At 41.2% G+C, this 23,053-nt stretch overlaps 1 protein-coding gene across 1 annotated transcript in view; it reads right to left on the bottom strand.

Moving 5' to 3' along the window:
* npffr2a (neuropeptide FF receptor 2a) overlaps positions 1-23,053 on the bottom strand; it is a 118,657-nt gene that overhangs the window by 3,887 nt on the left and 91,717 nt on the right. Inside the window, exon 3 of the mRNA XM_034170792.1 lies at positions 7,065-7,164. Coding sequence (XP_034026683.1) covers positions 7,065-7,164 — 100 coding nt within the window. The remainder of the gene's footprint in view (positions 1-7,064; positions 7,165-23,053) is intronic.

The following is a 23,053-nucleotide window of genomic DNA, read 5'->3' as shown; positions in this document are numbered from 1 at the left end:
ATATAGCACACCTTGAGCATATACTGCAACATTATGGGCTTACTTTTCACTGCTATGCTGATGATACTCAGTTGCACATGTCGATAACTGCTGGTAATCTCATACACATCAAGACTTTAGAGGATTGCCTTGCTTCATTGAAAAGCTGGATGTCTAGCAATGTCTTACTTTTAAATTCTGAGAAGACTGAAATAATGGTCCTTGGTCCAGCGAGACATTGACATCAGTTTGACCAGCTAACGCTTAACTTAGACTCGTGCATAATACATCACTCTGACAAAGTGAGGAACCTTGGGGTGATTTTTGATCCTTTTCATTTCATTTCATTTCATTTCATTTATTTGTGCAAGGACAACATACAATTACATTATGCTCATTGAGCAGAGATGTTTGTACCAACAACAGCTAATTTCCATCTGTAGTCCTTGAGGGTCAGGGGGATACACATAGGGCTATTAAATACATCACAAACAACACCTACAAAATATGTAATACTAAATTCATAAATATATAATATTAAATTCATTCTTATGTCATTCATCTCTAAAATACTGTGCCATATCAAAAACGTTTAAAACAATCATTCATAACTCATCCCTGTCACTCGTATCATGCAGCATCAACACATCTAAATTATCAAGACATTTATAAATTCATCTAAGCCTCTCAATTACTGTACAATATCAAAACACTTATAAAAGATATTCACCATTCATACAGTTCATCTCTCAAATCCTATGTAAAATCAGAACACTTATTACACATGTTCAATGTTACCTTTAGCAGTGCTATATATTTAGTGCCTGCATCTTTGGTTTTGAAGTAGCCATGATTTTACCTTTACAGAAAATGTCTTAAAGTCTGGTTGTGTTTTTATTTCTTCTGGTAATATGTTCCACTTATTTGTGGCTCTGTAAGAAAACATTGATTGTGCAAATGCAGTCTTACATTTGGGAATGGTACACTGCCTCCGAGTGGTTGCTCTTGTTACCCTTGTTGTTGTATCAGAGGACAGGTGAATGAAGTTCTTGAGAGGTGGTGGAGCTTGATTATGGACTATTTTGTATACCATTTGAACCTCATGGAGATAGATAAAATTTTCAAAACTGAGTAAAGCATATTTGCTCAATATATGACAATGGTGATATTGAATGCTTTTTTGATCAAGGATTTTAAGACCCCTTTTGTACAGGGCCAATCCCACATTGTCCTTTCATTTACAGATCAGAGATGTCATGAGGACTGCTTTCTGCCACCTTTGCCACATAGTGATGAGTCATCTCATCCTGTCTATAGCTGATGCAGAGACTGATCCATGTGTTTGTCTCTTCTACACTGGACTACTGCAATGTTCTATTCTATGGTTTAATGCTGTTGCCAGAATTTTGACTGGAAGCAGAAAGTTTGATCACATTACACCAATTCTGGCCTCCCTTCACTGGCTTCCTGTCTCTGTGAGATCTGATTTTAAGGTTCTGGTATTAGCTTGCAAAATTATTCATGAGATAGTGCCTCCCTACCTAGCTGACCTAATTACACCCTATGTACCAGCCCGTGCTCTGCGTTCCTACATGCAGGACTACTTTATGTCCCGAAGGTAAAAAAACAAAGTCAGCAGCCCACAGAACCTTCTCTTATTGTGCACCTGGGTTGTGGAATGATCCCTCTGGTGACATAAAAGAGTCAGATTCCATAGAGATATTCAAGTCCAGACAAAGGAGGCATCTATTCACTCTCTTGGTATACTGTTGTAGTATGGAATTATGCTTCCTGTCCTTTTAATTCATATTAGCAAAAGAACAGGTATCTACCTCACTACATCTAAATTCTGTATCTGTTAGTGAAGCTCAGGGCTACCTGCCGGTGACCACCTTAGTAATCTCTGACTTTCTGTGGATTTACTGCTCATGAATTAATGCCTCAGGTGCAGTTACTCAGGTACAGTTATTTCCGGCCGACTGATTCTGCTTTTTTTCTCTTTGTCCAAGGCACTAACAAAACCAATAACTGATCCTCGCCCTGCATCGCAGGGCACTAGACTGACCTCACCTCACCTGTTGCACCATTGACTGGAGGTCCTGCCCTGCAGCCTACCAGTGCTGGACATGGACACCAATGTATTAGATACGCAAAATGGACTCTACTATATTCTCAATTAAGGACTCTGCTTTTATTGCTCTTTTGTTTCTTCTGTTTGTAACAAAACTCTTGTACAATATATAAAAGCCTTGCAACTGTCAGAATAGCCTAAGCAATGGGTCACCCCTCTGGGGTCTGGTCTGCTTGAGGTTTCTTCCTCATTATCACCACACGGTTGCTTGTGTGCTTGCTCAGAGGGGTTTGCAAGGTTAGACCTTACTCATGTGAAGCACCTTGAGGCAGCTTTGTTGTGATTTGGTGCTATACAAATAAAACAAACTGAAAATGAATGAGTATGCCTGACGAACAGCACATGCGTGATAGTTTGGAGGAAATGTGAGAGAGATGTGATTCATATGGTCTGGAAGTGTACAGAGTTGAGATGTAGGGGATATCAAGAGAAGGATGATGAGGGTGGAGGTGCCAGGCTGAAGGAGAAGAGCTAAGTCAAAGAGGTGGTTTATGGATGTGGTGAGGGAGGACATGTGATGTGATAGAAGATGTAATGGACAGAGTGAAACGGAGATGGATGATCTGCTGTGGCAACCCCTAATGGGAACAGCTGAAAGAGGAATATTGTCAATGATCAAATAACCTTTAGTTATACGAGGTCTCTTAGATAATAAACCGACCCTTTTATTTTTTTTTTAACTATATGGATTTGAATGACATGCGATTACACCAATCATGCTTGAACCCTCGTGCGCATGCGTGAGTTTTTTCACGCGTGTCGGTGACGTCATTTCCCTGTGGGCAGGCCTTGAGTGAGATGTGGTCCCGCCCTCTCGGCTGAATTCCTTTGTTTCACACGCTGCTCGAGACGGCGTGCGTTGCTTTACCAAAATTTTTTCTGGACCTGTGAGGAATATCCGAGTGGACACTATTCGAGAAATTAAGCTGGTTTTCTGTGAAAAGTTTAACGGCTGATGAGAGATTATGGGGTGTTTCTGTCGGTGTAAGGACTTCCCACGGAGCGGGACGTCCTGCAGCGCTTCCAGGCGCTGTCGTCGGCCTGTTTAGAGCTGAAAACATCCTAATTTAAGGCTTAATTCACCCAGGACATCGTGAGAGAACAGAGAAGATTCAGAAGAGGCCGGCATGAGGAATTTATGCGGACATTCCACTGTTTAAGGACATTTTTTTAATGAAAGACGTACACGCAAATTCGCCGAGTTGTTTCCGTGACGACTCGGCAAATCTGTGTGCGCCGCGACAGGAAAAACACCTCCGTGTTGAAAACCATTTGTAGAATTCAGGCGGCTTTTAATGGCTTTCAACAAGTGAGTAACTGAGAAATTGTTTAACAGCTTGGGCATGTTCCAACTTGCCCGTTAAGATTTCCAACGGAGGTGTTTTTCCTGCCGCGACCCTCCGCGGTCGGGTCCAGCCCGACATGCGACTCTGCCCGCACGTTCTTTCATTACAAAATGACCGTTAACAATGGAATGTCCGAATAAACTCCTCATGCCGACTTCTTCTGAAAGTTCTCTGTTCTCTGACGACTTACTGCGTCAACAGAGCCTGAAATGTGGAAGTTTTCAACTTGAAACGGCGAGACGCTGCCGCCTCGAAGCGCAGATCGCCGTCAGGCGCCGTGGACCGTCCTTAAAGCGACACTACCAGACCAAAATCTCTCATCAGCCGTTAAAATTTTTACCGAAAACCAGCTGAATTTATTGAATGGTGTCCACTCAGTTGTGCCTTACAGTTTTGAAAAAAATTTTATCAAACAAAGCAACAGTCTCTGAGCCATTCCTAAACAATGAAAAAAATCGACGAGCGGGTGGACAACTCCTCAATCAAAGACTGCCCACAGGTGAATGACGTAACCGACAGGCGTGAAAAAACTCTCGCATGCCCACGAGGGTTCAAGCATGTCTGATGTAATCACACGTGATTCAAATCCATATGGTTTTTGAAAAAATAATAAGGTCGGATACTTTTCTAATAGACCTCGTACACTGGAGAGTAAAATAACAGAAACGTTCTCAATTTCTTTGGCTTTTGCAGGTAACTGTGTTTAAAAGAAAACTTTGATGGCACTGATAGACTGCCTCAGTGGTTGCCTTCCAGGAGCCAAGGCTGCTCATTAGTGTGGAGGATGAGCACAGAGACAGAATCACAAGTTTGGTTCCTGTTGTTGAAGAGGATTTGGGCAAGCCTTTCAATTTCGAGCTTCACCTGGCTGTGGCAGACAGATGATTACTTTTGAGTGGTGGTGATGGTTGCCAGTCAGGTCTCAGGGCAATTCTGTAATGTGGCAATGCATGGCACCAGCACATGCTCCCAGACTTGACATGACTGACATTTGCAGAGTGAGAAAAAAAAAAAAACAGAATATTGATTGTGTAGAATGTTCTGACGAGCAGAGCACAAAAGAGAACCGATGTGAAGCACCTTGAGGCGACTGTGAAACGCCTGGAGGCGACTTTGTTGTGATTTGGCGCTATATAAGATGAATAAACTGAATTGAATCGATGTGTTTCTCCCTCATTTTAGTCTAATTGCAAATCCCTTTGCAGTTAAAGTCGTAAAGTGCCAGATGTTTGGACATCAGAGGTTTTCAAACTCCTCCATGCTTTCCATCATGCAGGTTGTGATGCAGAGACGTTATTGCATATGTAGCGATGACAAATGTTAAAACACCCCATCATTTTTCCAGTTTATCCACTCTCTCTCTGCAGCACCTTGACAAATCACACTTTTACTACATTTACTAAGCTCTGTGGTTAGCAACAATCTGTCAAATTAAAAAAAATAATAAACTTCACCCGCTGTCACAGTCTGCAGCTTCCACTGATTTCTAAAACAATTTAAAAGGATTAACATGTAACTGAGGCTTAATCCTTCAGAAAAGGGTAGCTGAGCTTCTCTCATTAGAATGCTCAGACTTCTCACAAAATGACTTCAAAATTTCAATAAAATTTTAGGAAAATCATGGTCCAAAAACAGGTATATAGTTCAACAAATGTTATTAGAGGACATGTCTCACATTTTTTAATGCCACAGTTAGTAAGACAACATAAAAGTATTCATGATTGTGTCTCTGCACACGTGTTAATAATTAGTGATTTCTGATGTATTTTATTTCTCTCACTCTGAGCGTTAGAGGGTGCATTTCCGGAAAATGTTTCACTCGGCAATTCTCTGCATTTTTCAGTGTGTGACGCACTTATTAGCAAAACAGAAACATCCCAGTGACTTACAGACAGAGGGAAACAAACCTGCTCCATCCAGACATGAAGCTTCTGAGCTACTGTTCGAAAGTGATGGCTCGGATTTACAGACAGGAGACGACATGCTTCATCACGGAACTCTGAACTTTTTCAGAGTGTTGGATTTTGGAGACTAAAGTGTGGTGACGCACTGGTTGTGTGGATGCTGGTTTACTGAAGCTGTGTACATAGACATCTGTATGACTCTGTTTTTAACAGACTGCCTGGACACGGAGATGGATTTGTTACATTGGGAAAAAGTCAGAATACATTATTGCCAGGAGTTAATGGACATTATTTTATGTGCCACAAGAGAGGCAGAGCTGCAGCCGGTGATCTCGCGTATGCTCCTTTTATCGTGTGGAGTTTACATTTGGAAATTAGTCCATAACACAACAGTGAGTCTGGCATTTTCAGGATTTTACCCCTTTTGTGTTTTGTGGCTAGATTTCTATTTTTTTTTCTTTGAGAGAGTGAATTTGGAGCCGGAATGTGTGTATGTGTACTACGAAGCTCGCTGTGTGTGTGCATGTGTGTGCGTGTGTGTGTGTGTGTGCATGCGCGTTGTGCAGCTGACAAGATGCTCATTTTCCCCCGGCAGGTTCAAAAAAATAAAAGTTGGAAATTCATTACTCTCACCCCTTCATTTTATGATGCTTTGGGAAAAAAGGTTGATAAAGCAACGCACGGCGTCCGCAGCGGCTATTCAGACAAAGAGATTCCGACGGGCGGGGTGGAGCACTCCTCACTCAAGGCCTGCCCACAGGCGAATGACGTCACCGACACGCGTGAAAAAACTCACGCATGCGCACGAGGGTTCAAGCATGTCTGACGTAAAAACATATGAATCAAATCCATTTATTTTTGGAAAAAAATAAAAAGGACCGCTTTTTTTCATCACAGACCTCGTATATATATATATATATATATATATATATATATATATATATATATATATAGTTTTTACATTTTACTGATAACAACACTTATAATTAATCGTGCGCAAAGCTGAGTGTCGAGCAGAGATTGTTATTGACAGGCTGCGTTTATGACTCGTGGCTGCAGGTGCACATAAACCTTCCTGGAGCCTTTCCTGGAGCCTCCTGGAGTAGCTTTTACTGTGACTGCAACAAAATTAACAGTTATCACTTAAAAACGAGTCATCATAACATGACATCACTTATGTAAACTTTGGAATTAATCTGTGCCTCAGTTCTTAACCTTAGCAGCTACATTCCACTGAAGCACATGCTAGGACGCTTCTAATAGTAGCTACGTCACTTGTCGGAAACACCCAAGTACTCATGAGTACTTTGTCTCTGTAGCTGTTTGTTGTGAATGCCGGATACATTGAAACCGGTCACGGAAGTGGATAAAGTAATCCCACTGGATCATCGGATGGTCACTAACAGCCTAAATCTTAATTGTTATGATTTTGGTGTGACATGTCCTTTAAGGACTTCTTAGCACTATGAATTGTAGACTTTAGCTTTATTCATCTTTTTTTTTTTTTAAAGGATGACCTTTAAAAAAAAAAAATCACCACATACGTATAATCCAGGATTGTCCATCATGGTTTTTACACATCTAAATCCAGATAAGGATTTAAATAAGGAAAAAGAAGTGTTTTGGGGTTCATGTCACATGTGCAAGGTGCTATGACAAAGTGTGTTGCTATTTTAGGGAACAAAAGAAATATGAGCACTGTACCTGTCAACAGCAATAGCAACCAGAGTGAAGACAGATGCCGAGACTGAGATCCCTTGAACCATGCCACTCATTTTGCACACCAGGCTTCCAAATGGCCAACCTGTGGACAGGAGAGACACATTAACTCTTAATTTACTGTACAGTCACATTAGCCACAAGCAACAGAGGCAAAGGGCGACAAGCAGTCGGCATATGTCACTTGATGGGCATTCCCAGGACATGTCCAAGGCTTACGTAACGTAAATGAACATAATGTTTGATGATTGATTATAAAGGAAAGGAAAACCCAACGTCACTATGAGTTTTTAATCCATAGCAGACTGCTCAACGAAACCAAAGTTCATTTGATTTGTTTCAGTCTAACATCTTTCATAGCTATATAGCTAGTTAGCATGCTAAGATCTCTGTACGATGTCTTGCAAATCACTTCAGAGGCATTATCTGGTTACAAAAACAGTGTTTTTAGAATTTGAAGTGTTTATTTCATGCTAACCTTTACAAAATATATAAGACATAATGGCAAACAGATTCATACACAAATGCACCTGTTTTGGTGTGTATTCTGCCATGTTAGATTATTTTGTTTGAGCAAATCATCAGCTGACTTCATGCTTTTCACTTAAGCCCCTGTCACACCTTGATGATTTAGCCAGTGTATGCCAATCGTATTAAAAAATGCTGGCATAAGTTCAATAAGTTAAGGGTAAGTTAAGTGCACGTTGAAGCATGTTTAAACACGCTGAAGCTCGCTGATGTATGGCCTAATAAGCTGAGTACCTCAAAAAAATTTGAGCATGCTGAAAATTTTCAAGGCATGCCAGCATGTGACTCATACAACCCGCACATGCGGGACATAAGTTGTAGGTAAGTTATGTCATTGTTGGCACGTTTCTTGTAATTTACTCATAAGTCTAAATCTATCCATTAATGCTGAAACCACAGTCTTAATGCAGATCGACTGTTTCATTTACACACGGAGTAAATCCGACCTGTTCATTTCAGTCCAATTCACCATCAAGGACGGACATGAATCCACATAAAGCTCCTGATTTTTGAAAATGACTCTGGAAATACTTTAATTCATGGCTGGAAACGTAGCGTTTTAAAGCAAGTCCCTCAGTGGTTTTTCTGCTCCAGGTGCGTTTCTTATGCTGGTGTCGCGCTGTGAACACCCAGATGCGCTGTGGTGATTTAAACTTTTAAAGTGTCGTCGCTGTGGTGTGATCATCAGACGACCTGATCAATCGATCAGGCTGATCACACCTGATTAATACGCTGTAACTCTTTAAAGCATCATTGCGATCGGTTGTGATCATCAGATGACCTGACTGAACAGGAGTGGTCATGCCTGATTAATGCGCTGTTTAAACATTTAAAGCACCGTCGCTGATCACCATACCGACAGATCACACAGCACTATATTCAAATCACACCCGATCGCGGTCGAATGGTGCTTTAAAAGTTTAAATCATCACAGTGTTTCATTATTCAGGTCTGTGATGACCTGATCAGTGGAAATGAAAGCAGCCACTAAAAGTTTAAAGAGTCACAGCACTTCATTCGTTCACGGCAGCATTTAACACAGCCTGTCGACTCATCAGCATTCTGTACACAATGAAAATGGTCCACCAAGATAAAATAAATAAATAAATAAAAAATGTTAAATTACTCTGTTTCTGACCGGCCCCACGCCATGCAGTACCGACCCGAACCACTCGGTGAAAATGGGGCTGGCTAACTGTCAAGGTGTGACAGCTGCATTAATTTATTCGACGTATGCCAGCGTGTGTCAGTGTTTTTAATACAGTCAGCATACGCAGGCTAAATCGTCAAGGTGTGATGATGCAAATTATTGGTTGAAATAAAAGGATTAATAAATTGAAAATAGTCAAAAATAGTTATGACTGTTTTGAATGCTTGGTCTTCAAAGTAAAGGTCAAACAAGGTCAACGTCCATTGGATCCTATGACGTATGACATATGTTATCCCGTAACATGATAACTACGCATGACAGATGGTGTAAACTATTCCTTTTTAAAATGCAATTAACTCAACCAATAATTTGCAAAAAAACAAAACAAAACAAAAAACAAAACAAAATTGGAGCAACTTTAACTTTTGACCCCTGTACAAACTGAAACTGACCTTTGTCACCATTTTTGCCGTTTTTATCCCCATAACTCCGTGGAATTCAGTCATAGATAGTCCAAACTATACCTTTTTGGAATCATTATGATCAGACAAATAATGTTGTATACGAGGTCTGTCAATAGAGTATAGGTCCTTTTTATTTTTTTCAAAAACTATATGGATTTCATTCATATGTTTTTACGTCAGACATGCTTGAACCCTCGTACGCATGCGTGAGTTTTTCCACGCCTGTCGGTGACGTCATTCGCCTGTGAGCACTCCTTGTGGGAGGAGTCGTCCAGCCCCTTGTCGGAATTCCTTTGTCTGAGAAGTTGCTGAGAGATTGGTGCTTTGTTTGATCAAAATTTTTTCTAAACCTGTGAGACACATCGAAGTGGACACGGTTCGAAAAATTAAGCTGGTTTTCGGTGAAAATTTTAACGGCTGATGAGAGATTTTGAGGTGATACTGTCGCTTTAAGGACTTCCCACGGTGCGAGACGTCGCGCAGCGCTCTCAGGCTCTCAGTCTTTCATTAAAAAAATCTCCTTTAACAGTGGAATAGCCGGATAAAATGCTGAAACCGACTTCTTCTGAAACTTCTCTGTTCTCTCACGACGTCCTGGATCAATAGAGCCTGAAATGTGGAGGTTTTCAGCTTGAAACAGGCTGACGATGGCGCCTGGGACCGCTGCGCGACGTCTCGCACCGTGGGAAGTCCTTAAAGCGACAGTATCACCTCAAAATCTCTCATCAGCCGTTAAAATTTTCACCGAAAACCAGCTTAATTTTTCGAACCATGTCCACTTCGATGTGCCTCACAGGTTTAGAAAAAATATTGATCAAACAAAGCGCCAGTCTCTCAGCAACTTCTCAGACAAAGGAATTCCAACGAGGGGCTGGACAACTCCTCCCACAAGGAGTGCTCACAGGCGAATGACGTCACCGACAGGCGTGGAAAAACTCACGCATGCGCACGAGGGTTCAAGCATGTCTGACGTCATCATCATCATCAATTTTATTTATATAGCGCCAAATCACAACAAACAGTTGCCCCAAGGCGCTTTATATTGTAAGGCAAGGCCATACAATAATTACGTAAAAACCCCAACGGTCAAAACGACCCCCTGTGAGCAAGCACTTGGCGACAGTGGGAAGGAAAAACTCCCTTTTAACAGGAAGAAACCTCCAGCAGAACCAGGCTCAGGGAGGGGCAGTCTTCTGCTGGGACTGGTTGGGGCTGAGGGAGAGAACCAAGAAAAAGACATGCTGTGGAGGGGAGCAGAGATCAATCACTAATGATTAAATGCAGAGTGGTGCATACAGAGCAAAAAGAGAAAGAAACACTCAGTGCATCATGGGAACCCCCCAGCAGTCTACGTCTATAGCAGCATAACTAAGGGATGGTTCAGGGTCACCTGATCCAGCCCTAACTATAAGCTTTAGCAAAAAGGAAAGTTTTAAGCCTAATCTTAAAAGTAGAGAGGGTGTCTGTCTCCCTGATCCGAATTGGGAGCTGGTTCCACAGGAGAGGAGCCTGAAAGCTGAAGGCTCTGCCTCCCATTCTACTCTTACAAACCCTAGGAACTACAAGTAAGCCTGCATTCTGAGAGCGAAGCGCTCTATTGGGGTGATATGGTACTATGAGGTCCCTAAGATAAGATGGGACCTGATTATTCAAAACCTTATAAGTAAGAAGAAGAATTTTAAATTCTATTCTAGAATTAACAGGAAGCCAATGAAGAGAGGCCAATATGGGTGAGATATACTCTCTCCTTCTAGTCCCCGTTAGTACTCTAGCTGCAGCATTTTGAATTAACTGAAGGCTTTTCAGGGAACTTTTAGGACAACCTGATAATAATGAATTACAATAGTCCAGCCTAGAGGAAATAAATGCATGAATTAGTTTTTCAGCATCACTCTGAGACAAGACCTTTCTAATTTTAGAGATATTGCATGAATGCAAAAAAGCAGTCCTACATATTTGTTTAATATGCGCTTTGAATGACATATCCTGATCAAAAATGACTCCAAGATTTCTCACAGTATTACTAGAGGTCAGGGTAATGCCATCCAGAGTAAGGATCTGGTTAGACACCATGTTTCTAAGATTTGTGGGGCCAAGTACAATAACTTCAGTTTTATCTGAGTTTAAAAGCAGGAAATTAGAGGTCATCCATGTCTTTATGTCTGTAAGACAATCCTGCAGTTTAGCTAATTGGTGTGTGTCCTCTGGCTTCATGGATAGATAAAGCTGGGTATCATCTGCGTAACAATGAAAATTTAAGCAATGCCGTCTAATAATACTGCCTAAGGGAAGCATGTATAAAGTGAATAAAATTGGTCCTAGCACAGAACCTTGTGGAACTCCATAATTAACCTTAGTCTGTGAAGAAGATTCCCCATTTACATGAACAAATTGTAATCTATTAGATAAATATGATTCAAACCACCGCAGCGCAGTGCCTTTAATACCTATGGCATTACGTAAAAACATATGAATGAAATCCATATAGTTTTTGAAAAAAATAAAAAGGACCTGCATTGTATTAAAACATTCAGCTGGTCAAACGAAGTCGAACTAAAAGCTAATGTTACAAAGACTAAGCAAACGATAAGAAACCGCCAAGATTGACAGTAAAATGAAATACGGATGAATTGAGGTTTTCTGCAGCATTCGTTCAAATTTTTCAATAGTTGAAAAATCCTGAAAAAGCGGCAGTTGCAGGAACGAAGCTGTGAGAAGGTGAAACGATGCCAATGAAAATCCAGATTTCTTGTTTCGTTTGGGCTAAGTTGCCTTTCATTAAGTGCCGTGTGACCGGGCCTTTAGCTGAAAGATGACCACAAAGTTGAAATCAGCTTGCCTTGCCATATTACAATAGTTTCAACCATGTCAAGCATGATTCTTTCCTGGGTGGTGGTGATTTCTTCATCTGGAGTGGGTTTAAGATCTTCCTCCTCCTCGGGCTGTTACACTTCAGCGATGAGGGCTTCCTCAGTGCAGACGAGTCTGGACAATTCAAAGTTTTTCATTTACGGATCTGGATGTGACTTTTCTCTTTAGATCCTTCCCGCTACTGGACAAGATGGTCACTTTCGCACTTGCCTGTTTTAACAACAAAGCTTGCTTGCTTGCTTGAAAATCTTTGTAGAACTTGATGGAGATGACGTGGACACTGTGATAATGAAAGAATGATCTGATTTGGTTCAGATTGGGCTATAATTTATACACACACCTGCCCCACGCGTAAGGGGCAGGCACGAATTTATACTCACACCTGCCCCTCCAAAAATGGTCAAATTTGACAAAACTGTTCACTTATACAGTCTACTGTTATTATTCAGGAAGATCAAGATGTTCAGGTAAGCTTATTGAGAAAGAAGTTAGTAAAAAAGAATTGAGATAGTCAGAGAGATGAAGAAAGTAGACAGTAGTATAAGGAGATGTGGCGTAAGGTGAAAAGAGAAGTGGCAAAAGCTAAGGAAAAGGCAAATATCGACCTGTACAAAAAGTTGGTCAGTAAAGGAGAAAAGGACTTGTACTGATTGGCCAGACAAAGGGTCCAAGCTGGAAAGGATGTGTAGCGGGTTAGGGTGGTAAAAGATGCAGATGGTAACATACTGACAAGTGAGGAGAGTGTGTTGAGAAAGTGGAGGGAATATTTTGAGGAGCTGATGAATGAAGAAAATGAGAGCAAGAAAAGGCTGGACGATGTGAAGAGAGTAAATCAGGAAGTGCAATCAATCAATCAATCAACTTTTTTCTTGTATAGCGCCAAATCACAACAAACAGTTGCCCCAAGGCGCTCCACATTGCAAGGCAAGGCCATACAATAATTATGAAACACAGTCTACGTCTAAAGCAACATAACCAAGGGATGGTCCAGGGTCACCCGATCCAGCCCTAACTATAAGCCTTAGCGAAAAGGAAAGTTTTAAGCCTAATCTTAAAAGTAGAGAGGGTATCTGTCTCCCTGATCTGAATTGGGAGCTGGTTCCACAGGAGAGGAGCCTGAAAGCTGAAGGCTCTGCCTCCCATTCTACTCTTACAAACCCTAGGAACTACAAGTAAGCCCGCAGTCTGAGAGCGAAGCGCTCTAATGGGGTAATATGGTACTACAAGGTCCCTAAGATAAGATGGGACCTGATTATTCAAACCTTATAAGTAAGAAGAAGAATTTTAAATTCTATTCTAGCATTAACAGGAAGCCAATGAAGGGAGGCCAACACGGGTGAGATATGCTCTCTCCTGCTAGTCCCCGTCAGTACTCTAGCTGCAGCATTCTGAACCAACTGAAGGCTTTTTAGGGAACTTTTAGGACAACCTGATAATAATGAATTACAATAGTCCAGCCTAGAGGAAATAAATGCATGAATTAGTTTTTCAGCATCACTCTGAGACAAGACCTTTCTGATTTTAGAGATATTGCGTAAATGCAAAAAGGCAGTCCTACATATTTGTTTAATATGCGCTTTGAATGACATATCCTGATCAAAAATAACTCCAAGATTTCTCACAGTATTACTAGAGATCAGGGAAATGCCATCCAGAGTAACGATCTGGTTAGACACCATGCTTCTAAGATTTGTGGGGCCAAGTACAATAACTTCAGTTTTATCTGAGTTTAAAAGCAGGAAATTAGAGGTCATCCATGTCTTTATGTCTGTAAGACAATCCTGCAGTTTAGCTAATTGGTGCGTATCCTCTGGCTTCATGGATAGATAAAGCTGGGTATCATCTGCGTAACAATGAAAATTTAAGCAATACCGTCTAATAATACTGCCCAAGGGAAGCATGTATAAAGTGAATAAAATTGGTCCTAGCACAGAACCTTGTGGAACTCCATAATTAACTTTAGTCTGTGAAGAAGATTCCCCATTTACATGAACAAACTGTAATCTATTAGACAAATATGATTCAAACCACCGCAGCGCAATGCCTTTAATACCTATGACCTAAAATTCTTGCTCTGGTAGTCTGACTTCTGTCTACCAGAGCAAGAATTTTAGCTGAGGAAGCTTCTGTGATTTGAAGTGCAACGTCCTCGCATCAAGCAACCCAGTCCAGTTGAAAATTCAAGCTTCTCTACTATGGAAACCACCTGGACAACTGAGAGCCTTCACAGAAACAAGGCCAAAAGGAGTTACATTATGTGCTTGGAGGTTTTGAGAAAGATTATGACAGGGTGCCATGAGAAAAGTTGTGGTATTGTATGAGGAAGTCTGAAGTGGAAGAGGCTTTAGATGTGACTCTTTCCTTTGCATCCTTACTGCCAGTTCAGAATGGGCCGGAATTTATACATGCATCCGCCACACCCACACCACACGTGGCAGACACTTTGAATAGTCAGGAATCTTCTACCCAGAATCATCCGCCCTCATCACTGTCATGCAGCACCCGGAGGAGGAAGAAGAAATCATCGTCTAGAATTGTCCGCTCAGACAAACTCCTTATCGCTGACCTGCAGCAGCTGGAGGAGGAAAAAAAAGATCCTGAACCCACTCCAGATGAAGAAATCATCGTCATCCAGGAAGGAATCATGCTTCAAATGGTAAAAACTATTATAATATGGCAAGGTAAGCAAATTTTAAGTTTTTTAGTTAACTTAAATAACTCACGGTTTCAGATAACTCGTGCCCACAGGAAACCCACACAGACACAGAAAGAACACGCAAATTCCAATCAGAACTGGGTGGAATCAAACCTGAGACCTTGTTGCTGTGAAGCTAGACTGCTAACCACCAAATCATAATGCTGCCCATGCATTTGTGGCTTTGGTGTGCAGGGTTTCCTGTCATCTTCTTACAACTGACTTGATCAAGTGTGTTTCATAGTCTATAAAACATCTTCTGCGTACCTTTACTGATTGTGTCCATATTGTTTAAACACCATCATTTACCACTGATGAATCTGCTCTGGCAGCACGATGCCTTAGTGGTTTGCACTGTTGCCTCACAGCAAGAAGGTCATGGAATCCATTCCCCCCTGTGGCCTTTCTGTGTGGAGTTTGCATGTTTGTGTGGGTTCCTTCTGGGTGCTCTGGCTTCCTCCCACATCTGAAGACATGCAGGTTAGGTAGTAAACTGTCCGTAGGTGTGCGTGCAGGTGTGAATGTGTTTGTTTATCTACATGTGGCCCTGTGACAGACTGGCATCCTGTCCAAGGTGTAGGGGTGTGGGGTAGGCTCCAGCCCCCTGTGACCCTTAATCACAATAAGCGGTTGAAGATGAGTGAGTGAGTGAATCTGCTCTGTTGGTCTATTTTTTATATTGGCCTTGTCTCTGTTCATGTGACTTTTTAAAACTTTAAATAATGAGCCACATGTCAAGAATACATGAGCTGAGTGCTCTGTATTCTTGACATACTGTGGCCTTGCTCTTTTTTAGCATTCTCCTGAAGACTCATTCATGTCTCCTGGGGTTATGCTGTTGTACATTTTGTTGCAGAACTTTGTCAGCACCTTTACTAGGAATTCATCTCATGGTTGATCATTTCTGTTATGTCATCTAATCCTGGTGCTTTTCCTGACTTTCATAGTTTCAACACTGTCTTCACATCATCTATTCTGATATCTTCTCCATTTTCATTGGGAAAGCAGCTGATCTGATGTTACTGTACAACTTCTGGACATCATCTATGGATCTCCTGAGCATTAAACAACATACATGTGTTTATCCTTTATGCATTCACTTCATCTGTCTTCTGTTTTGGCCAGTCATCTATTTGCTCTCATCATGCATTTCTCAGATTTTTTTTTCATCATGTAGTTTTCTATTTCTTTTATCTTTCTGTTACCACCAGTGTCCTGTTTGCGTCTTTTCTTTATCTCCTTATGAAGGCATAGTCAGTGACTTTTGGTAAATGGAGTGCATTTATATATAGCGCTTTTCCATTTGCATCAGAAGCTCGAAGCGCTTTACAATGATGCCTCACATTCACCTTTGATGTTGATCTGCTGCACTGCATTTCACATTTTTTGTTCTTAATGACACATTACCTTATTCATCATACTGACACTGATAAACATTTGTGTATGTTAAGAGTTAATTGTTTTAAACAAATGCACCTTTGACCATGAAAAGTGCTATATAAATGCACTTCATTCCTTTTGCAACACTGGTGCCTTCATACTATTTTCTGTTTCTATTTTACAAAATGCAAATTGCTGATGTGCAGCAATGGAGATGTTCAAAGCAAATCATCAGTTGACGTGCTCTGTGCTATACAGAAATTAATGTTTGATCAGATGAAAGCATCTTTAGACATCTGGAGTTTTCTAACTGCAAACCATCCCGTTATATTCACTCAGAGAAATGAAACAAACAAAATACAGCAGACATCCTCAGTCTATGTGTGCAGAAATGAAAACATCACACTACCGAGAACATCCTGAAAATACCTACATGAAAGCATTCTTGTAATGTTCTACTGCATATAATGTGTCTTTCAGCTGTCCACCAGGCTTTGATGTTGATTATTCAGATGAATGCATCACATTCTTGTTAGGTTTTAATACATGACCTGGTATAATTCTCAATTTGATCTGATGAGGAAAAAACTGATTTATGTCAGAATCACGATTCTTACCCTTAACGATTTACAATTGATTCAAAACGTTCAAAAATTGATTTTTAAAATAACATTGATTCAGTTTCTCCTCACTGCCGTAAATGTAGAGCTGCTGTTGGTCCACCCTATGGAGAACTTCCCACTAGTCGTAGTGCCCACTAGTCCTAGTAGTAAGAAGAGCATGTTGAAGTTGTTTTTACATTTATAGCAGGCTTACAAAGATGCAACAATAAAAAAATTAATTATGGTGAATTATGGCGAATGTTAGTCACAAATGTTGAATAAAATTTTTACATCTCAAATGAGTGACTTCTCATATTCAATATATACAGTATGTAAATATAACTAACTATATACAACACAGCAGAACTGGGCCAACATACAAACTATATACACTGTACAGCTGTGTGATCCATGTGCACAGTTGTTATGAAAAGACAGATGTTTGATTCTAGGGATGAATTCACACTGTAATATTGAATGAAAACAAAAAAATATATGCTTTATTCAACAGGAGTATAGCCTTTCAAATTAAGTGGTCCCTAGAAGTTGGTCATCATGCAGTAGTTGGTCCATAGCTGGTTGACTGTCTCAGACAAGGTTAGAGGAAGCGTGTGTTCCCAGATGTGATACTCCTTCACTCTGAGAATGGCTCCTAACACAAGGATTCAAAGTGAGGCAATTGCTTGGGTTTTCAGAACATCCTTTCAGGGGAGGTGATAATCGAGTGGTTAAGCGTTGCACCTTGATGCAGCCATTTACTCAAACCTCTGCACAGCCATGCACAAATTTTGCTCGCATAGTCTTCTGGACTTGCTGTTTACTCATCCAGATGGGCAGGGAACCAAGGAGTAGGTACAGGTAGTTGGCCCACCATGTCATCCCTATACAGGAGACAGTGGGCATACTGACCAGAAACACGTCAGCCAGCACCTTCTCTTGTAAGCCCGGAGCAACAGTAGAGAAAAACCTCATCTACCAGTTGCAGGTTGCGTGGTGGACTGGGAGATGTACGTTCAAATGTCTGCCCTTTTTCCTTTTGTCCAGTAAGCCATCACGGAGGCAGATGGTTGATAAGCCTCCTAGAAGCACAAAAAACTTCCTCTGAAGTAAATCGTGTGTAAAATCAGATGTCATCATACGATAAACAAAATCTCTGAAAATGCACCAACACATTTTCAGCTTATTCAACTCTTTAGCCAACTCCTTTACTTCAGCCTCCAATTGCTGCATGCAGGCAGCTGCAGCATCCAGTGCACCTGTATGAGATGAGAGAAAAACATGAAAATGAGAAAGTTTTCTACAGCTCAATATTTACCTTTACTTGCTATTGTTAGACTATTACTTTTAATTGAACTGAATTATTTGACTATCAATTATTATTACTTTGACTATTAATTAATGCTTAATTACTTTTTCCTAATTGCTACTATTAACAAATATTACTTTAAATTGAGCATAATTTCTCACTGTGGTCAAACTAACAAACTTGATCAAATGCAAAGATGTCAATTAAATTGAGATTTGCCTATCAAAATCTTTATCTGGACTTAAGCCCATGTCTCAGAGGTGTTAACTTATATTAACTCTATACACTCACAAAAGTGTAGAATGCTTATGCACAACATACCTGGCTGAGGAGCTGAATGGTAGTAGTGTCCTGTCATCGCAGGCAATACTGCTACATCTTCCACTTCGTCCTCACACAGCGGCTCCTCCAGAGTAAGGGCTGGGCGAACGTCATGGCCTAAGTGAGACAACGCTCTCGTAGAAACAAACTCTCTTGGCATTGTCATTCTGCCCCAACCATTCCAATCTAAAGTAGAGGGCATGGCTCTGATTTTTTAAAGTTTTTGAGTGATTTTCTCAGCAATGTTAATTGTAGCTAGCCTGCTAGCAGATGACTGTGCCATTTCAATTAATTGTAAAACTTGGCCCTTCATCCCAGCGAATAGCTCTCACCCATTTCTTTCGGAGAATTTTGTCACTTGGGAATGAGTGAAAGCTGAGGTACGGCTGTGTGTGTTTGAGTTGCAGAGCAGCACAGAGCAGTGACACTGTGAAGTCACTTCAGCCATTGTTGTCAAATAACCGGAAGTACGAATGCAAAGCTGATTTTTACTGACAGCAGTCGGTGTCATCTAAACTGTTGTCTACATGCACTTTGGATGCCATTGTGCAGGTGTAGACAAGGTAATCTGGATGCATTCTGACACTGCTGACCAGGGGCATGCTGGGAACAGCTCAGGAGTTTTATATCCAACCGCTCACAAACCGCCAGCGCACAGGGATAGTGTGGCATTCATGTGCTGACTGACTGTGAAAACTGGGTGGCTTATAATAGAAAGTAAAAGTTAGTTAAGCTGGGCATACACTGTACCATATTTTAAATTGTTGTACTTGGCTCCAGCTCAAACTGTGCGAAAAAAACGCAGGGTTTAAAAGTTCAGAGCACACAATTCATGTTCTCACACTGTGCGGCCCGATGCTCCGATGCGATCTGACTGTTCACACTGTCCGTTCAAAAACCACACGTCGGGAAGCAAAACGTAACAGAAGCTTTTTTTTTTTCCTTTTAAAAAAAAATTTATTTCATGCCTATCAGCGCGCACAGTGAGTGAAATCAGGTGGGGAGACTGAGCGCATATGCGCGCGCTCACACAGCAGACAGCAACATGATTCACGAGAGGACGGTAAAAAAGAAAACATAAACATTCATAACAGGTGTTGCTACTTACACTGTAGTATAAATTACAGCTGTGCTCATCTGTCGTAAATCCTGTTGTTGTCTGCTGTGTGTGTGTGTGTGTGCGCGCGCATATATGTTCGGTCTCCCCCACCTGATTCCACTCACTGTGCGCGCTGATAGGCATGAACTTTAATATGATATTAGGTTATTGTGAGGGGACGTAATAAAAAAAAAAAACACAAGACTTTACATGAGAGAACTGTTTGCTCTCTCCAGTGTTTGCTCATCAATCAATCAATCAATCAATTTTTTTATATAGCGCCAAATCACAACAAACAGTTGCCCCAAGGCGCTTTATATTGTAAGGCAAGGCCATACAATAATTATGTAAAACCCCAACGGTCAAAACGACCCCCTGTGAGCAAGCACTTGGCTACAGTGGGAAGGAAAAACTCCCTTTTAACAGGAAGAAACCTCCAGCAGAACCAGGCTCAGGGAGGGGCAGTCTTCTGCTGGGACTGGTTGGGGCTGAGGGAGAGAACCAGGAAAAAGACATGCTGTGGAGGGGAGCAGAGATCGATCACTAATGATTAAATGCAGAGTGGTGCATACAGAGCAAAAAGAGAAAGAAACAGTGCATCATGGGAACCCCCCAGCAGTCTACGTCTATAGCAGCATAACTAAGGGATGGTTCAGGGTCACCTGATCCAGCCCTAACTATAAGCTTTAGCAAAAAGGAAAGTTTTAAGCCTAATCTTAACAGTACGCGAGGTAATCAGCACGTAGATGCTTGTAGCGCTGCTTCAACAGTGCGGAACCCTCACGAGTCACGACGGCTGACCAAAATATCAAACAGGTTTGATTTTCATCTGACCATATGATTCCCCATCAGGAGGTGGTCGTGAGATGTTAAATGCAGCTCGTTACTCCATGTAGTCCGCACGATGCAGGATGCACAATTAAGCTGAAACTCGGCGAGATCCAAAAAATTGTCGCATGAGTGAAAAATCGGCTGAAAAAGGGCCAAAAATCGCACAGTGTAAGCCCAGCCTTAGTTAAAACAAGAACGGTATTGTTAACTCACCAATACACCACTTAAGGCTGGTGTACAGTGTGAGAACATGAATCGTGCGCTCTGAACTTTTAAACTCTGCGGTTTAGTCGCACAGTTTGAGCTGGAGTCAAGTACAATGATTGAAAATATTGTACAGTGTTTGCCCAGCTTAAGTCAGTGAAGTCTGTAAGTAGCTGGAAGAGGTGGTACTGTACTACAAATGTTGATACGGCTGACATCCGGGCAGCACAGGCATGTAGCCTGTTATGCCCGGCCCTATTTACCATTTCCCTCTTTGCTCTGTCTTCTTGAAAAAATATCTGTGAGCTTTGCACACTTGGCAGCATCTTCTTCCAAAGCTTTTCTTTTTCTTAATCTAGCTTTTTCAGCTCCAGCTGGCTTTTTTCTGTCCATCTTTTCACTCACTGGCCACTCCTCCTATACTTGCTAGTAGCGCAAGTCCCATCTGGGCGCACAGGGCTTGACTGGACTGAACTAACTGTAATGAATGCATAGGGGTGTTAAACGTGTAATGGTATGTCCCTACCTTAGGCTTTGGAAAAGATAACAGCATTGCAAAAGAAGCAGTCTTAAGTTATTTTCTTGTGAATTTTCGTGATTGTAAAACATGTATAACACTTAATGTCTTCTCTTTAAGATACAGCAGCCCAAGTGTCTTGCTGTGCAGCCTAACAGTTAGTGGTGGTCATATATGTATGCATATATATTAACACCCCCTCACAACGGCCCCAGGTTGGACCAGCCCACCGGGAAAACTCCCGACTCTCCCGATTACCCAGCATGCGGTAGCTGATGACCAACTCTCTTTCCCTCCCGACTGCCTCCGATGATGGTAATATTTGCTGTTTCGGTCTGGTTCCTGCACATTCTTGCTATGTGTGACGGGGGCTTAAGAAACACGGAAGTGTGAAGCTGTCTTCTGCAGTTTGTACACCCATCTACCTGTTATTCTTTCTCTCCATGTCCTGCCCCAATACTATTCCGATTGGTTGACAGCTCATTCATATCCAATAATAACAAAGAAATATCATGACTGACAGTCTGTTGCTCTGTGAGGTTAGACTGTAAACACTGACGACGCTTCTGGCATGTACACAACAGCCTATCAACATTATACATTTTAAACCATTTCTGAACTGGATTTAAATGCTGTACATTAATTAGAAAATGTTCCAAGTTTACATAAACATTTTGAGAACTACAAATGTTTTAACTTCTTTTATTAATGTTTTAACACTTATTTATGCTTTTTAAAACTTGTTCACTAGTCTATAAATGCCATTTTTAGACTGGGCTATACCCTCCCCCTTCTAAATGCTTGATGTCCTCATCTAATCTTTGCCTTTCTGGTGGAGGTGTATCTTCTTTCTTGACTTGAGGTTTTCTTAGTAGTTGTAGATCTTTTGACTGTGTTGTCAGCAATCATGCTACAGTAGTGTTCAGAATAACAGTAGTGCTATGTGACTAAAAAGATTAATCCAGGTTTTGAGTATATTTTTTATTGTTACATGGGAAACAAGGTACCAGTAGATTCAGTAGATTCTCACAAATCCAACAAGACCAAGCATTCATTATATGCACACTCTTAAGGCTATGTTATTGGGCTATTAGTAAAAAAAAAAGTAGAAAAGGGGGTGTTCACAATAATAGTAGCATCTGCTGTTGATGCTACAAACTCAAAACTATTATGTTCAAACTGCTTTTTTAGCAAACCTGTGAATCACTAAACTAGTATTTAGTTGTATAACCACAGTTTTTCATGATTTCTTCACATCTGCGAGGCATTAATTTTGTTGGTTTGGAACCAAGATTTTGCTCGGTTACTAGTGTGCTTGGGTTCATTATCTTGTTGAAACACCCATTTCAAGGGCATGTCCTCTTCAGCATAAGGCAACATGACCTCTTCCAGTATTTTGACATATCCAAACTGATCCATGATACCTGGTATGCGATATATAGGCCCAACACCGTAGTAGGAGAAACATGCCCATATCATGATGCTTGCGCCACCATGCTTCACTGTCTTCACTGTGAACTGTGGCTTGAATTCAGAGTTTGGGGGTCGTCTCACAAACTGTCTGCGGCCGTTGGACCCAAAAAGAACAATTTTACTCTCATCAGTACACAAAATATTCCTTCATTTCTCTTTAGGCCAGTTGATGTGTTCTTTGGCAAATTGTAACCTCTTCTGCACATCTTTTATTTAACAGAGGGACTTTGCAGACTTGCAAACAGACTTTTCCAAATCTGCAAATATATAACGAAAGGGACAGCACTAAATGCACACAATTATTTTTAGCATTTGCGTAATTAATTTGCCATAAATGTGCTAACAACCAGTGGCAAGTCAGGGGAGACTGGGTGAAGACATATGATTTTCTTGCAGCAGAAGCAAGCTGCCTTGCTCCGGTCCTGTGTGTCCTCACAGCAGCTGCTCCGTGTACCCCTCCCTCTATCCCTTTCTCCCTCCCTTCCTCCCTCCTGCATGGACTGTGTGTCCAGTGGGGAGAGAGGAGAGATGCG

The sequence above is a fragment of the Thalassophryne amazonica genome, chromosome 5, assembly GCF_902500255.1.
Source record: "Thalassophryne amazonica chromosome 5, fThaAma1.1, whole genome shotgun sequence".
Classification (NCBI taxonomy): domain Eukaryota; kingdom Metazoa; phylum Chordata; class Actinopteri; order Batrachoidiformes; family Batrachoididae; genus Thalassophryne; species Thalassophryne amazonica.
The sequence above is the reverse complement of the archived record's forward strand: the minus strand, read 5'-3'. Positions and strand labels throughout refer to the sequence as shown.